The sequence below is a fragment of the Hyposmocoma kahamanoa genome, unplaced genomic scaffold (genome assembly GCF_003589595.1).
Source record: "Hyposmocoma kahamanoa isolate Upper Pololo Valley unplaced genomic scaffold, ASM358959v1 80, whole genome shotgun sequence".
Lineage (NCBI taxonomy): Eukaryota > Metazoa > Arthropoda > Insecta > Lepidoptera > Cosmopterigidae > Hyposmocoma > Hyposmocoma kahamanoa.
The window spans coordinates 10549960-10565789 of record NW_020654051.1 but is presented as its reverse complement, the minus strand read 5'-3'; the positions used below and the strand labels follow the sequence as shown (position 1 = coordinate 10565789).

Here is a 15830-nt window from a genome sequence, read left to right as displayed (position 1 = left end):
CGTATATAATTTTTTATCAAGTTATGTGACCGTCTTTCAAGATCATAAACTCGTTTCTCTAATTAGATTATTATGTATTTACACAAAAACATAATGCAAGGTGATTAACGTTTAACGTATGCTATCGTTTGTCAAACGAAAGTAGGTTTTTTTACATGTAAATTTCTTATTTATGGCAAATAATCTCATTACTTATTTATTGCTCGCAATTATAAAACATTGCTCTTATTATAAAAATTACAGCTTGTACTTCAAATTGAGTGCCCTTTTATCCGAGAATCGAACTCGGAATATATTTAAAATTAAAAACTTACTTAAAAGAGAATAAATACAGACTAATCGATTATAATTATTGATTACTAATGAGAAAAACAGAACCAAATAAAATCGTGTATTTACATTTTTTGGTATAGTCGAATGTGGCGTAGATTCTCACTTCTGAATTATTGAGTTAAACACGCTTTCAAGTGAAAATCCTTTTATTCCAATATATCAAGACAACAGTTGATATTACATAAATTATCACTTAACACTGAAAAATACTTTCGAACTGGTCGCCTTCAGCCGACCGACTGCGTGTCTGACTCGAATGATCGAGCCCTTGACTACCTCTCTGCTCCGACCCGTCGTCTTGCTAATCGAGTAGATACTCGATTAGTCAAGTCGGTCACTTTAAAATAAATCGATTTGTGTTTTAAATGGATATTAAAATGAAATATTATGCTAAATATGCTAATCCTAACAATAAAATATAAACCGTAACCTAACACATATCTCTCTTTTTTCCATTGCTGATATAATGACATCGGGGTATTTTTTTTAAACGTTATCACTGCTGATGTGCCGCAAGTCACTTTTTTCTAGCATTTACTCCTTAATTTTTTTTGTTTTCTCATTGTGTTGAAAAAGTATTGTTAATTGGTTTGATTTTAATGTTTAATTATCTAGTCATCTGGTTTGTATTATAATATGTTTGGATATACTGACACAAAATACTAGTATATAATGTTTAAAACTCCTCCGGAATTAAATACTACGGTAATTTATACTACGGTACTTAGAACACGGACCATTTTCTTAAAAATTTCAAAAACTGGAAGTGATGCAAAATACTCGAATATAGTAAAATCGGTTAGCACCGATTCTAAACATAAATAATTAGATATTGTACATATTTAAGTATCAATATTTTTTTAGCGGTACGATAAAACTTTAAATCGATGAGTAGGTTGCACGTAGAAACAATAATATTTTATTAAAATAATGAGTTTGGACAAGTAATAGTAAATAATAGGTTTGGGCTTGGACAAGATTTTTCACGTTGTAAATAAATAAACTATAAATATACATAGATTGATTAATAAGTAATTATACTACTGTGTACAAAACGAAATAAGACAAAAATAAATTCAAAGTATTACGTGCATTGTTGTCGTTTGGATTAAATTTGTATTTTGTTATTTTATAATTTTTATTTTATTTTATAAATGAATAGCTTCAATTTAATTCTTGATTAATTCATTCTTTAATAATAATTTTCTGTCAATAATGTGAAATAGAAATGTTATGTAATGTAGGTAAAGTTAAATTATACTAAATAAAAAACCTTTAATTATTAATACAAAGATCGAACACTCAGAAAAAGCAATCAGAAAAAATTCCTTCGATCCGGTTGGATTCGAACCGAGACGTCTTCTTGCATGTTATATAATGTAGGTAAAGTTAAATTACACTAAATAAAAAACCTTTAATTATTAATACAAAGATCGAACACTCAGAAAAAACACTCAGAAAAAATTCCTTCGATCCGGTCGGATTCGAACCTCAATATATAATAATTGAATATCAATTCAATAAAAATTTCATTAATACAGTGAATAGCGACATCTCTCGCCAGGACTGGTAGCTGTAAATGTTATAACAAACAAGTGGAGTAATTTCACAAAAAATAATTGAATATCAATTCAATAAAAATTTTATTAAAAACCTTTATTTTATTTTATAATATTTTGAAATTCTTTTGTTACAGCTTTGGTTTATTCCCATTTTCCATTTGACCACGAAATCTTTCCCTGGGTCGTAGCTTTCTATTTGCCGCCATGCTTAGTCCTGGACACAATACTCCTGATGGATGGTCGTAAACAATACAAATACATTATATCACCCGAGGAATACGTCTTCGCCGCATCATGCTTGTTTGTGGACATAATAGGCTGTTACATTCTTACGTGGGGTCTGATCCAGCTAGGGCGAGGACGACGGCGACGCCGAGGGATAATAATAAATGTACAAGGTGTGGTGAATCGCGCATAAAGGAAAAACTGCAACTTTACAGGCGCAAATAAAAAATTTCAAAGTTAATAATCACTCTTTGGTGATTGAATATACTTAATTAGAATGTGTGACCAAATTAAAGATAAAAAAGCATTATATCTTATTGTTCGGAGTAGTGGTGATTGTTGTTATTGATAGTGGAAACACGGTTTAAGTTTATAAAGTTTATTGTTCAAAATAGCTAAAATTCCTTATGTTAAATGTTATGAATGCACCCGATCTATACGACTTTTTGTAATGCACTAAAGGATAGGCGATCGGCGGCGCGTGCCGCCAAATGCTTACGTTAAAGGTGTTCGATTACATCGAACATAGTCCCGGAGGCAAAATGCGCCCTAAGGGCGTGAATGTATGGAGTGCATTCATCCATGTTTATAAAAATGTTAGTAATTAAGTAATTATACAAATGATAAAACTATTTAAATGTTAGTAAACTTATCTATACAGAATCATCATTAAACACTAATTTACGAAATACTGGTTTAATATTGTCCGTTTTAAATTATTTTATTTCATATTCACTATCTTTTACTTTTTCACTACAAACACGACCGCGATTTTTACTCGAACTTGGTCTCGGTGCAGCTCTTGGCCTTGGCGGCGGCGCAGATGCAGTCGTCTCGGGAGGTGTGTCCCAGCTCCGGCGAATCTTGCGATAGGTCCATGTGACAACTACAACAATCATTACTGCTAAAATGCTGTATATTAAAGTGTAGTAGTGTATGTCGTGGTCAGAAAGCTTTTCTTCACTTTCATAGTTTTCCTCCATTTTCACAAGTTTCAATTTTGTTTTAATCTCCTTTAACAGCTGCGTTCGCTCTGCATCAGTTTCATCTTTGTTTTCATTTCCTTCGCCTATTGTCAGGTTGATAACGTGATTGGTGGGTGCCACCACTGCTGTTTCGATCTCATACTTGACGTTGATTTGGCTCTGATAAACTTTATGCCCATGAATAGCAAAATCATTTGTTGTTATGACACACTCATTATCAAGGGTAATGACGTTGGCGCGCAAAAGTGAGCGCGAAGTAATCTGATCGCCACATATGAATCGGAGTTGACATTGTTTACAACAAAAGTATAAATATGTATTTCAATTGCCTCCGTGGCCGAACGGTTACCATGCCGGAGGGCCAAGGTTCGATTCCCGGGCCGGGAGAAATATTTGCATGGCCTACATTTATTTCTCTCGTGAGTTTGGGTGTAATTTGTGGTTGTCTATGTGTGTGTCCATGGCACCCGTGACACAGGGTTTCCCTAGTGCGGGGCTATGTTGAGTGTGTGCGTTATTATTATTATTATTTGTTCTTGATAGACTAATCCACTTGCTTTTGCACGTGACGATGTTTGTTATGCATGTATTGTTGTTGTCTAAAATGCAAAGATCTTTATCAGATTTCATTTTATATATCGGCGTGTTTGGGTTGCACATGTATGTTGATCTGCCTCTTAATATACATTTTTGTAGATTGTCGTTTGTAATAGGAGAATAGCTATCTTTCTGTATATTAATCGCTATGTAGTCTGACACCGGAGTGATTGTAATCATCATGTTTTCTCTGTATTGTTTCGGTATTGAAATAACGTGATAAATATCGTAAGCTTCTCTGCTGATGAGCGGGAATTTGATTTCATATATAAAATACTTTTCGTTCATTCTTGCTCTGATTTTCATGAATTCATAGATTTTCCTTAACTCTGCATGAATGTTCTGAATTGGTTGGAAATGACACATCGTTTGTCAATAGTCCTGAAATAATATTTAGTTGATCTTGCAATTGACTGAGCGTTAATAAGTGCAAACTAACTTGTCCCTGGTACACGTCTGAAATAGTTTCAGCATCATATTTTGAATGATTTTAAAGTTTTGAAGCATGCCATTTGCTGTTATCGTTGTTAATGTAAAATCTTGCTCCTTATCGACTTCGTTTACAGCTTGTTGTAGCGTGTTTATTGCTCTATCCAGACTGTTTAGGTGTTTGTTTATCATCTTGTGTTGTTTCGTCATAATTTCTTGTGTTCTTTTAATTACATTGTATTCCGATTCCACAATGGATGTTTGCTTCACCCACACGTTCTTCAAATGTCTTTGGATTAGTTTTATAAGCTCTATATCACGCGTGTACTGTTCCGCGAAACGATCATCTAATACGCCGAACAGGCTGTTAGGTATGTTGCCTACTCCATTGATAAGCCTTCGTCGCTGTCTCGAGTGACCACTAAAGTACTGCGTAAGGAACAGCTGATTGTAGTATTGTAGTTCAGTGTACTCGTGACGTAGCTGTGGTGTGATCATATTACATTTGTTGTGTTCTTCCATATTACTGCATGACATTTTGGGATAATTTAGTACTTTCTCAAACGCTGTTGTTCCTTCCCAGTACGGTGACATGTCGTAGTACGCTACCAAGATCCATTGGTCTTTTATAAGCTGCATTTTCGCCATCGGATCGAAGTAAAGCGCTTGACTGCAGTTAAGTTGAGTTATGTTACTCATGCCGTAAGTGTTGGATATGAATGTCATAAAAATTTTTAGCGCCATTACAACGGAGGAAAGTTGTAAACGATCTCTGTTACCCGGTTTTCAATTATTTGTGTCATTCTTCATTGTGTTTGATTTCTTTTTACAGTCTCGTGTTTCATTGGGCTCGGGGTCAGATGGTTTAATAGGCAATACACACAATTTTACTATTGGTCGTTTTATGCAACCTTTTTCTGTTTTTAAGGATATAATGCGCACGTATCTGTCTCCGCCGGGTTGTAGGACAGTTACTCTTGCCATTGGCCACTTCCCGGGCGGGAGGTTGTCATCCTGCACGATAACTAAATCTCCAATCTCTATGTTCTTTTGCGACTGTGCCCATTTGTTTCTTGTATTTTACACTGTTTCCATATTTGTTGAAAAATTTAATTTGTACTATCTTGTTCTTGCGTCTTCCGCCGTTTCTATAACTGTTACTTCTGCTCGTCCTATTAAGAAGTGCGCTGGTGTTAAAGAATTTAGATCTTCAATATCTTCGGTTAACGCACAGAGTGGTCTTGAGTTCAGACACGCCTCTAACTGTGCCATGATTGTTGAAAATTCTTCAAATGTTAAACGTTGTTCACCTACTACTCTTCTTAAATGAAACTTCAGGCTCCGAACAGCTCTCTCCCAGAGGCCCCCTGCGCTTGGCCAGGAAGGAGCGTTAAAATGCCATTCTATGTTAATTCCAGCCAACACTCCTAAAAACTTTTCATCAAGTGTTTCATGCAATTTCTCGTATTCTTCTTGTAGAACTCGATGTGCTACTACGAAATTAGTTCCGCAGTCACTGTATAGGTGACGCGGAGCTCCACGTCTGGCTGACATTCTTTTCAGGGCAGCAAGAAACGCTGAAGATGTTAAGTCTGTCACCAATTCCAAATGTATGGCCTTGGTCACCACACAAATAAAAAGAGCGACGTAGCCCTTTATTGTTCTTGAGTTTCTCATCTTGTTAGCTTTAATATCCACGAATCCAGTATAGTCAACCCCAGTGTGGTAAAAAGGGGGAGCAGGTTCAACGCGAGCTGGTGGTAGACTTACCAAAAAAGCAATATCAACTAATGGGAGACTTCCCATTAGTTGATATTACTTTTTTGGATTGTTCTTCCGACAAGTTACACAGTTGCGTATTTGTTTTTTCACTTGATTGTTTCCTCCTGGAATCCAGTACTGTTGCCTCAGGTTCGCGATCGTCAGGCGGGCACCTCCATGAATTGTAAGTTCGTGTGCTTCTTTTATTAAAAGTACAGCAAGGCGACTGCCTCGCGGGATAATTTTCGGGTGTTTCATCTCCATGCTAAAGATTCGCGCTCTCTAGCCGACCGCCAACACGTAGCACTCCACAAGTATCTATGCTCGAATTTATATTAAATAACTTGCTTTTTACTCCAACTTTATTTGCATTACGCAATTGTTCCATTTCCGTTCCAAATTCGCTTTGTTGTATGCTTCGTATTATTTGTAATTTTGCTGCACACAATTCTTGTAATGTGAGATATATGATATATAATGAGGCATTTGCTTGCGCGTCGGTGCAAATGCCCTCAATAGCCACGCCACTACTCGTGTAACTTTGTTGAATTAATTGTATTTGTAGATTAAATTATCAATTAGCTTATTTTCTTGTTTTTGACCCACGTTGCACTGTTTCTTTGTTTCTAGTTTCGTTGTATATGATTCTGGTTGTTTATGTTTCATTACAGCTGTTAAAAGCCATGTTGGGCCCTGCCACCACAATGATTTTTTTCTTTTAATTGTAGAACATATAAGCCTCTGCTAGCGGCGTCGGCGGGATTCTCATTGGACTTGGCGTAACGCCAACACGTGCTGGTCATGACGTCAATTGTTTTCTGGACTCTGTCAGCTACAAATGGTTTCCATCGACTGGGTTCTCCTTGCAGCCAGCCTAGAACCACCATCGAATCTGTCCAGCCGTAGATTTCAATGTCATGTTGAGAAAAAGCTTCAATTAGTTTCTTCATTAACTTCGATAATAGATGTGCACTACATAGCTCCAGTTTTGGTAATGTTATCGCTTTTTTGTTTGGTACAAATTTAGTTTTAGCGGCCTGAAGTGTTGTTTTCGATTGGTTCTTTACTTTGACGTACACAACGCAGGCATATGCTTCGATAGATGCGTCACAGAAGCCATGTAATTCTATGACGTCATTTTTTCTACACATTAACCATCTTGGTATTTCGTACTGCTTAATAACATCTAATTCGGTCTTTATTTTCATCCGCTCTTTGCTTATATCGCTCGGTACTTGATCGTCCCATTTAAGGTCATTTTTCCACAGTTTTTGAAATAAAAATTTTAGCTTGGAGGATAGTGGTGCTAACTAGCCAAGAGGGTCGAACAGTCTTGATATTTCAGAAAGGAGGTTACGTTTTGTTATTGGTGACGTTTGTCTTGGAATGTTACATTGGAATGTGAATTTGTCTTCAGTGGAGTTCCAACAGAGACCTAATGTTTTTGTTGTGTTTTCTGTTTTGAAATTATATACATTTTCTTTACATTTGTTGCGCGCTGTTTTAACGTCTTCTTTGATTGACCTTTGATTGTTCGATGCCCATTTCCGTAAATTAAATCCACCTGAATTCATAAGGGAATTTAAGTCTTTTATTAATTTCTTTCCTTCTTCAATATCATTAGCTCCATACAAAGGATCATCCATGTAAAATGCTGTTTCGGTGACCCGAGATGCTTCTGGATATTTTTCACGCTCAACTGCTGCTAGTTGTCTTAAAGTCATCATGGCCAAAAATGGGGCGGCTCGGGTTCCGTATGTAACTGTTGCGAGTTTAAATATTTGTATTGGTTCGTTGCAGTTTTCCCTCCAAAATATTTTCTGATACTTCTGCTCGGCTTCTGATCGGCTGCGTTTACTAAAATCATTCTAAACATTTTTTCAATATCCGCTGTGCATACTGAAATAATCTCCACTTGAGTAATAACATCTGAAGATCAATTTGTAGATAGGGACCAGTGTACATAAGGTCGTTGAGACTGCAGTGTGTATTTGTTTTTTGCGACCCATTAAATACCACCCTGTATTGCGTTGTTAATGAATCTAAACGTTCGACACCGTGATGTGGTAAAAAGTATTCAGGTGTCTTGTTACTACACATTGGTGGCATATGACTTATTTGTTGGTACTCGCTCGTAAAAGTTTTATAATTTTGTTCAATTTAGGCTGTTTTTCAAGTTTTCTCTCCAGATTTCTAAACTGTGCTAACGCTGCTTGTTTTGATGACCCCAATTGGTTTCCAATATCCTCCTTCAATGGCAATGTAACTTCATAACGTCCGTCTTCTCTTCTGTTTGTTGTTGTTGTAGGGTACATTTTTATACATTCTTTATCTTCCAAAGACATGTTTGTTTGTTCGCTGATCTCTTTTACTTCCCAAAATCTTTTGATTTCGTCTGTTCTTTAAAAGTACATTACACTGGTATGTTTTCGCACTTCCGCATAATAGCCAGCCCAGCTTTGTTTGCTGAGCAACAGGTTGTGTTGCATCTTCTCATTTGATAATGCCTCCGAGTATGATATGAGAGTAAAATTCGGGGTCTGGTAACAATATATATTCTATAAAACTCCATTTTGGCTTATCAAATGTTTTGTTAGGTAAATAACCAATCAACGTGTTCATTATTATGACGTTAGATTGAAACTGGAAATCGCTATGATTTGAGTGACATTCTATGTTGATCGCTCCCTTGCCTTTGTTCTCTCTCACTCGTACTCCAAAAATAGTCCCTTTGCAGGGTTGTGTCTTAATTTTTAATAGTTGCGTATTAGGGAAACCTGAGAACCCTAATCAATTAGTGCTCTCATGTTGTAATAAGTACCATCGACACCCTTAACTTTTATTATTGCAATTGACAATAAAATCTCAGCCGAATCGTCTTCTTCTCGTCGTGACACGTGCGAATGGATGTTCACGTTTTCATTTTTCAGCATTTTTTTTTTCATAGTTTTATTTAAGGCTTCGTGTAATATGGTGTTATATTTCTTTGTACATTTCCGGCACGTTTTTGTCGATGCATTTATTTCCGTTGTGGGTAAATAAACAATTAATGCAAACCCTCAATTTTTTTGTTTCTTTTAATTTTTGTTCATTTGGTAATTCAAGAAATTTTTTGCAATTGTAGAGACCGTGATCACTGTTACAAAGTGGACATTTTATTGCCGTCACGTGGAATGTTGATTTCGTAATGGACTTATAAGTTCCTTTGTTCCAATTACTGTTGACTTGATATTGCGAAACTTTTCTATTTGACGTTGATGGCTGTGTGATGCATATTGGTGATATGAATGCGTACTGTTTATGTTGAGGGTTAATATCACGCCTTCTGCGAGATGATTCCATTGCAGTAAACTTTCCCTCCAAAAAATCTAAGAAATCTTTTAGAATAGGTAGTTCTCGGCGGTCTTTCAATGACTCGATGTACTCGGCGTGGCTGTCCGTATCCAATTTCTTCTCTAAAATTTGTACAAGCAGTGGGTCCCAAGTGCTTATGTCCACTCCTAGATTCTTGATCGCGTTGAGGCTTTCTTGAGTAACATCATGCATTTGTTTTATTTGTACGAGTGGTTGATGTTTCATAATAGGTAATTCAAGAAGAATGTTCATGTGCGTAGAAAAAATTAACTTTTTGTTGTTATAACGGTGGTTGAGTATATCCCAACACACCATGTAGTTATCGGAACTAATCTGCAAGTGTTGTATAAGGCGCTCAGCTTCTCCACGGACCTTACTTTTCAGAAACTGCATTTTTTGTGCCTGCAATAATGACGGGTTGTTGTGTATTGCCTCGGAAAACAAATCTTTGAATGAAATCCATTGATTATAATTGCCGCTAAAGGTGGGCACGTCCATTAAGGGAGTTGTTTTTTCTCCATGTTTTGCAGACCACATTTTCGTGTTTAGTGTTTTCTTCAGGCTGTTATATTGGTTTTCATATACGTTTCAATTCGGTTTCTATCTCCCAATGTAGAGAATCGACGGTTATCCACCGCGATCCAATGTTTTCAATGTGTCTTCGAACTCCCATTTCTTTGTTATAGTATCAACGTTTATTGTAGAAATTGTTTGTTGGGACGTTTTGTAGTTCGCTGTTTGTTTACGTAACTTCTCGTGTAATCCCTTGGCTATTTTTGCTCTATAGTGTCCTCCAGAAGTTCCTGTTTCTTCCTCAGTGTTCAGCTGCTCCTCTCTTCCCTGTTCCACATAAATTTTAAAAAGCTTATTAATATAGGCCATCGCTTCTGAATAATACTTCTTTGTTTCTTCATAATGTTCACCCGTAAAATAATCGTGCATTTTGTCTTCATATTGTTCAAAATCAAGTTATTGGCATGAAAATCTGCATAAAGCGCCGTCAAATCACCTTTCCTTTTTTCCGCTGAACAACACCTTCGTTCGTAACTTTCCTTCTTGAAATTGATAATTATTTTTTCGATGCTTCCTGCGATTTCCGCTTGTTTCTTCAGAAGATGCTCCATTCTCGCTGTTAATGTTGCAATTCATCACACCCCTATGCTTGCTAGTTAGTTTATGCTTTTTGGTTCGTTCTATAGTACGCTGTGAGCACCATCTCAATCCGCTGGTGAGACCCGCTTCTGGGAGATCAGCGGACCGATTGCCAACACACTTAAAAACTCACCAAAAACCCCAAAAGCTCGAAGGACCAATGTTCGGAGTAGTTGTGATTGTTGTTGTTGATCGTGGAAACACGGTTTAAGTTTATAAAGTTTATTGTTCAAAATAGCTAAAATTACTTATGTTAAATGTTAAGAATGTTATGAATGCACCCGATCTATACGACTTTTTGTAATGCACTAAAGTATAGGCGATCGGCGGCGCGTGCCGCCAAACGCGTGCGTTAAAGGTGTTCGATTACATCGAACACTTATATTAAATATCAAAGACGAAAATATTGTTAGTGTAACAGAAATTAATAAAAAATCCTTTAAAATTTTTATTCTAGTAAAAATTACTCTGGCGGCTGTTCGCTTGTGGTGTTTACAGTATTATTCGTGGGAATAGTTTGTAACACATTTTTTTGGTAGATCTCCTAAATACAAAACATAAACAAAATTTATCTTCTCTCCTTGGTATTTTTCACCATTCTTGTACACAATGTCACTTTGACGTTATAGTTTAAAAATAAATAGATAAATTAGTTGAAACTCTTATGTGTTGGTGTAATCTATTATTTAAACCATTCACATGTACATTACTTGTTGGTGAACGATTTTTCTATAAAATCAATATCGTGAATGGGTACCCTTTAGTTTGACGTATTTTTGAAAACACCAACCCTGGCTAATTTTCTTTTATGGTAACGCAGAATATTAGTGCTGCGTACCAATAAACTCGATTTTACTTCTGCAGTCGAGCTTCATGTAAATTATAGCTTTTCTTTAATATTTCCATGTCGAACGCCGCCAATTAGTTTGCCAAGTACTTGCTATAAAGTAATATACGTAAACCTGGAATCGCCCTGTATTCTAGCGGGTTTAGGTGATAAGACTTGGGACTGTAGATGAATCGATAGATTGTCTGTGGCGTTGTTCGCGGGTAACATCTCTTAGGAGGGATTCGGCGGAAGCTTGTCTTTTCTGTTCGACACGTCGGCTCGCAAGGTCCACGTGTCACTCATGTACTTTCAAAAACTCTTAGTGCAGTGTATTAGCTCTAAGTATACTTAAAATTAACCTTTTATATGTAACTGATAAGAGCAGTAAGCATATCTGTACACTCTTAATGTAAACTCGGGGAAGTAAAATACTAGTTCTCCATACTGTACCCTTACATTTAAATGTAACATAGGTTACATGTAATAACAGTAAATTTAAAATAAAGCATCTGGTTATTTCTACTTGAAACTTGTTTTCGTTGTGTGTAAGGCCCCCTCCTCGCTTATAAATTTTACACGCAGCACCGGGTCAATCAGAACTCACGCACAAATGAGACTGCTCATGCTCACTGCAAACCGACTGGAGCTGACCATTACAAGTTATATATTTACTTAAAATGTAACATAATATTACTCTTTTTACTATGGATATTTAAGATTTGTCGGTGCGAATATTTTTAGTTACATGGCGTACGAGAAATTCTCTCTATGTCATGGAATTAATCGTAGGGGAAACCAGGGCGGAATGAGTCCCCAAATGTTTACTATCAAATTAAGGGCTCTGTAAAAGAAAACAACAGAAATCAAGTCATAGAATCATATATTGATTGTTTTGGGAATATAATAATTGCACAATCATTAAGAATAAACAATAATAACACAGTGAAAAATTTTGTTTAAAAAAATGTGGAAATTTCTCGTTCTGCCCCGTACCCTTGGGGCGGAATGAGCCACCAAATAAAAAAGTAGAAATGTGTTTTACTTGTGATAAATTTCGCCTGCCATTTGAGTTTCTGCATTAAAGGGATGTTTGCTGTAACTTTTTACAGCGAGTTGCAATACAGACGAGCATAATTCTTTCATTGTAACTCCAAATAGACTTCTTTGCATTTCTATCAATAAACGTATTATAAAACAATTTCTGAGTCTTGGTCTGCTCTAAAAACCAGGTGAATTTTTCCTACAGATTAATCCTCAACTGCAGACTGATTCTGAAGTTTGATTCCTTTTTTTACTATATCTTTGCAAAGTAATTGTAGGTATAGGAATAGGAGTAGCTGGCTGTTTTGTACCCCATTTTGTTTTCTATGACAGCATCCACAGCAAGCTCTATCTGTTTGGTCGACCAGCATTGCTAAGTATTTGATTTTCTTACGTAATTACGTACCATCTAAAACAATCGTAGGGAATAAGTGGCGTAAGATCAGCTTTTATAAAATAATTAAGAATACGGATTGGGGCGGAATGGCCCCTAGCCCATTCTACCCCGATAGGGGCTCAATTTGCCCCGTTCATTCTGCCCCAGGACCAGTGTCAAATAAATGTAAATGACTTATTGATTTTTAATTAAAACAGTAAACACATACTAATCATATGATTATGAATAGTGCATCTCGCGATTAATATTACGAGCCGTAAAAAACTATGATAACAAGAAAACTTACCTTCAATCAAAGATCAGTCAAAATTGTAACAGTCATTGAATTTGGAATACACCCGCGATATATTATTATGGCATGGCAGAACAAATGTGACATTCGATTTGGTTAGTTCACTGTATGTAATATATCGTAATGCATCCAGAAGCGTTCACGCAACGAATGTGCTCTCCCCGCGCAACTGTGCACTTTTTCCATTCTACCCCGGGGATCCGTTCTGCCCTGGTTTCCCGTAATTGGGTAAGTTTGTTTGAGAAAACGATGTGAACCAAATTAGCTATGCTACACGCACGCACTTTAATCTTCGAAGCTGAGTCTTTTGAATCCTGAGGCTGCAGAACTCACCACAAATTGATTCTTGTCTTCAAACATGAGTTTCGCCGATCGGCGTTGATATTATCAGTTACGATGTGTATGAAAATTAGGTTTTAATAAAATTCGATGCGATTCTTTCAAATGTGTAATTTTTTATAGAAGCTTTTTCTAGAAGCTAACTCCGCTTCTAGCTCGGCTCTAGCGCGCGCGGCCACGCTAGACGCCGAGACACGCGAACGAGTGGAAGTACTCCCTACCCTAAACGCGGCGGAACGCGATTCCGTTACGCGGGCTAAAGTCATTATTATATATTATATATTAGTCGTCGGGCGTGAACATTACTCTTCGGCGGTGCGGGTTTCGAGGATTCGACATTGCCTACTTGACTAGTCTGGAGACTACTACCGTCCCCCGGAGGATCGTTCGGGACAACGCTCGCGGCGAGTTCGGACGGCGACTGCGCCGGTTCCTCGAAAACGCGCGACGGTATCGTGCCTAATTGCTGCTTCCTCTGTTCCATGGCGGCTGGTTCGTCCTCCCCGATACCTTGACTCCTAGTCCTAGGCATAGAGCCTCTTATCGTCCTATTACCCTAATACCCTAAGTCTTGAAGATCAGCTCCTGTGCCTTGAAAAAGTAATGCCTGCGTTTGTCACCGTTAGGTGCAGGCAACGGGAAATGAAACTTAGGACCTTGAAACTTAGTATCTTGAAACTTAGAACCTTTGGCGCTTATATCTACCACTTTAACGCGGTGCTGCGTGATGTGACGGCTTCGGCTCTTCGCGCACGTTGTCCTAGCATGGAAGACACGTTGGCTTCGGCTCTTTGCGCACGTTGTCCTAGCACGGAGGACACGTTGGCTTCGGCTCTTCGCGCACTTCTACCCACGTCGACACAATCTTGGATCTTCGTATTCTTCAGCGCCGTGTGGGGTTCGTTCGTACCCACTACGGCGCACGACGATCTTCACTCTTCACTCTTGTTGACTTCGATCTTGAACAGGATCAGACTTGTTCAATCTTGTTTCGTATCCCGGTCGAAGGAAACCAATTATTCCTCTTCGCCAGTCGATCCGGTCGAATGGACCAAACTGTTGAAGATACTTCTTAATCTTGTGCAGTGGACTGTATATTCATAGAAACTTATGTCGATCTCACTTACAATCATGAACACGTCTTACTACTAAGAGCATAAGAAAACGACTAATCCAAGAATTCAATCAAACTAATAATCGCTTATATTTATACCGGTGTCTCCTACACCGTACCGGTTCTATCAATGGGTCGCTACGCCGCTCGGCCAATCAGAGTTCCTGAATTATTCATTTTCCTCTGAATTCTAGCTCTGACCGGCCAGGTGCGTACGGCTGTCCGTAACAAATTTATTAAAACTACATAAATTATTGTTTTGAACATACTCCACACGCTTAGCACTTGACAACAGATAAAACTTTGGACATTTGAATAATTTATGGCTCTGGGAACATAGTTTACAAGCATGTTTTTTACTTATAGTGGACACTGATAAACTTACACTTCTTGTTTGCAGGTTTTTTCTACTGGACTTGCCTCGAGAACAGAAGCACGCTTATTTAAATATTCCGTTAAGTCGCTAACTGTACTTATTGCATTACTGTCCCTATCAGCATGGTACAACTTGGCAATATACTTTATTAACATTTACTTAACATTTCTAATTAAAATACATATTTATTAAATGTTTCTTTTTACAATAGCAAATTCTTGCATTCCGAGTGGTTTCAAGTTGAGATCGAGAGATTGTTGAGAAGTATCTTCATCATATTTATTCTCCTCCTCATCAAAAACACTGAAACACAAAAAGAGCTTGTGAAGATTCCATTAAGAATATCATTTCCATGTAATTTTAAGAAGTAAACTATGGTGTTTACTGACCTAAAATTTGCCCAGTAGTTAGATAAAATTATTTTGTTCTATGTTTTCTCAGCACAAAATAGAGGTCTCATCATCCGGTGTACCCGTTCATAACCAGAATTGCCTGAAATAATCACGCAAACAATTTATAAATATAAATTACTAATACATAGTTGAACTTTTATTAATATAGTTTTTTTTTGTTTCAGATCAGTTGTAATAATTTGTCATGAATTTGAGTTAAGTCAATAAGTATATTTGGAACGCGACCAGCCCAGCGAAGTGATGTGATATGTGTTTTATCAACAAGTAGGTTCACCCATACCAGTTTAGGAACCTGTGATCTATGTACTTAATGAAATTGACTGTAAAATAATATAGTGTATTTAAAATAATATACGATATGTACGCTTGTGAGTCATGTAATGAAACAATTTTAAATAATTAGAAATAAATTCAGATGCATATAAGAGACTGAGTACAAGTTATTTCTGATCTGTGTTGTGATTAATTTAATGTGATTGATTTGTGATAATATGATAAATATAAAATTTAGGTACATACCTATGTATTATTATTCCTAAACTCAAGTATTATAAATATTTCAAATATTTGTTTTTGTATTCTTGTATTTGTTTTGTTTCATACATACCTAGAAGATAAAATGCCCCAGAA

The 15830-nt window shown here is 36.9% G+C and overlaps 1 protein-coding gene across 2 annotated transcripts in view; it reads left to right on the top strand.

Annotated features, from left to right (window-relative positions):
• Nucleotides 1–15618, top strand: part of LOC113233733 (protein LIFEGUARD 4-like) — a 55227-nt gene extending 39609 nt beyond the window's left edge. Inside the window, exons 5-6 of one of the 2 annotated variants that reach the window (XM_026468916.1) lie at nt 2030–2293; nt 14812–14875. In XM_026468916.1, coding sequence (XP_026324701.1) covers nt 2030–2293; nt 14812–14858 — 311 coding nt within the window. In that variant the 3' untranslated portion in view covers nt 14859–14875. Of the gene's footprint in view, nt 1–2029; nt 2294–14811; nt 14876–15364 lie in introns of those variants that run through there. The other variant, XM_026468917.1, reaches the window with a different exon arrangement.
• The last annotated feature ends 212 nt before the right edge of the window (nt 15619–15830 follow it).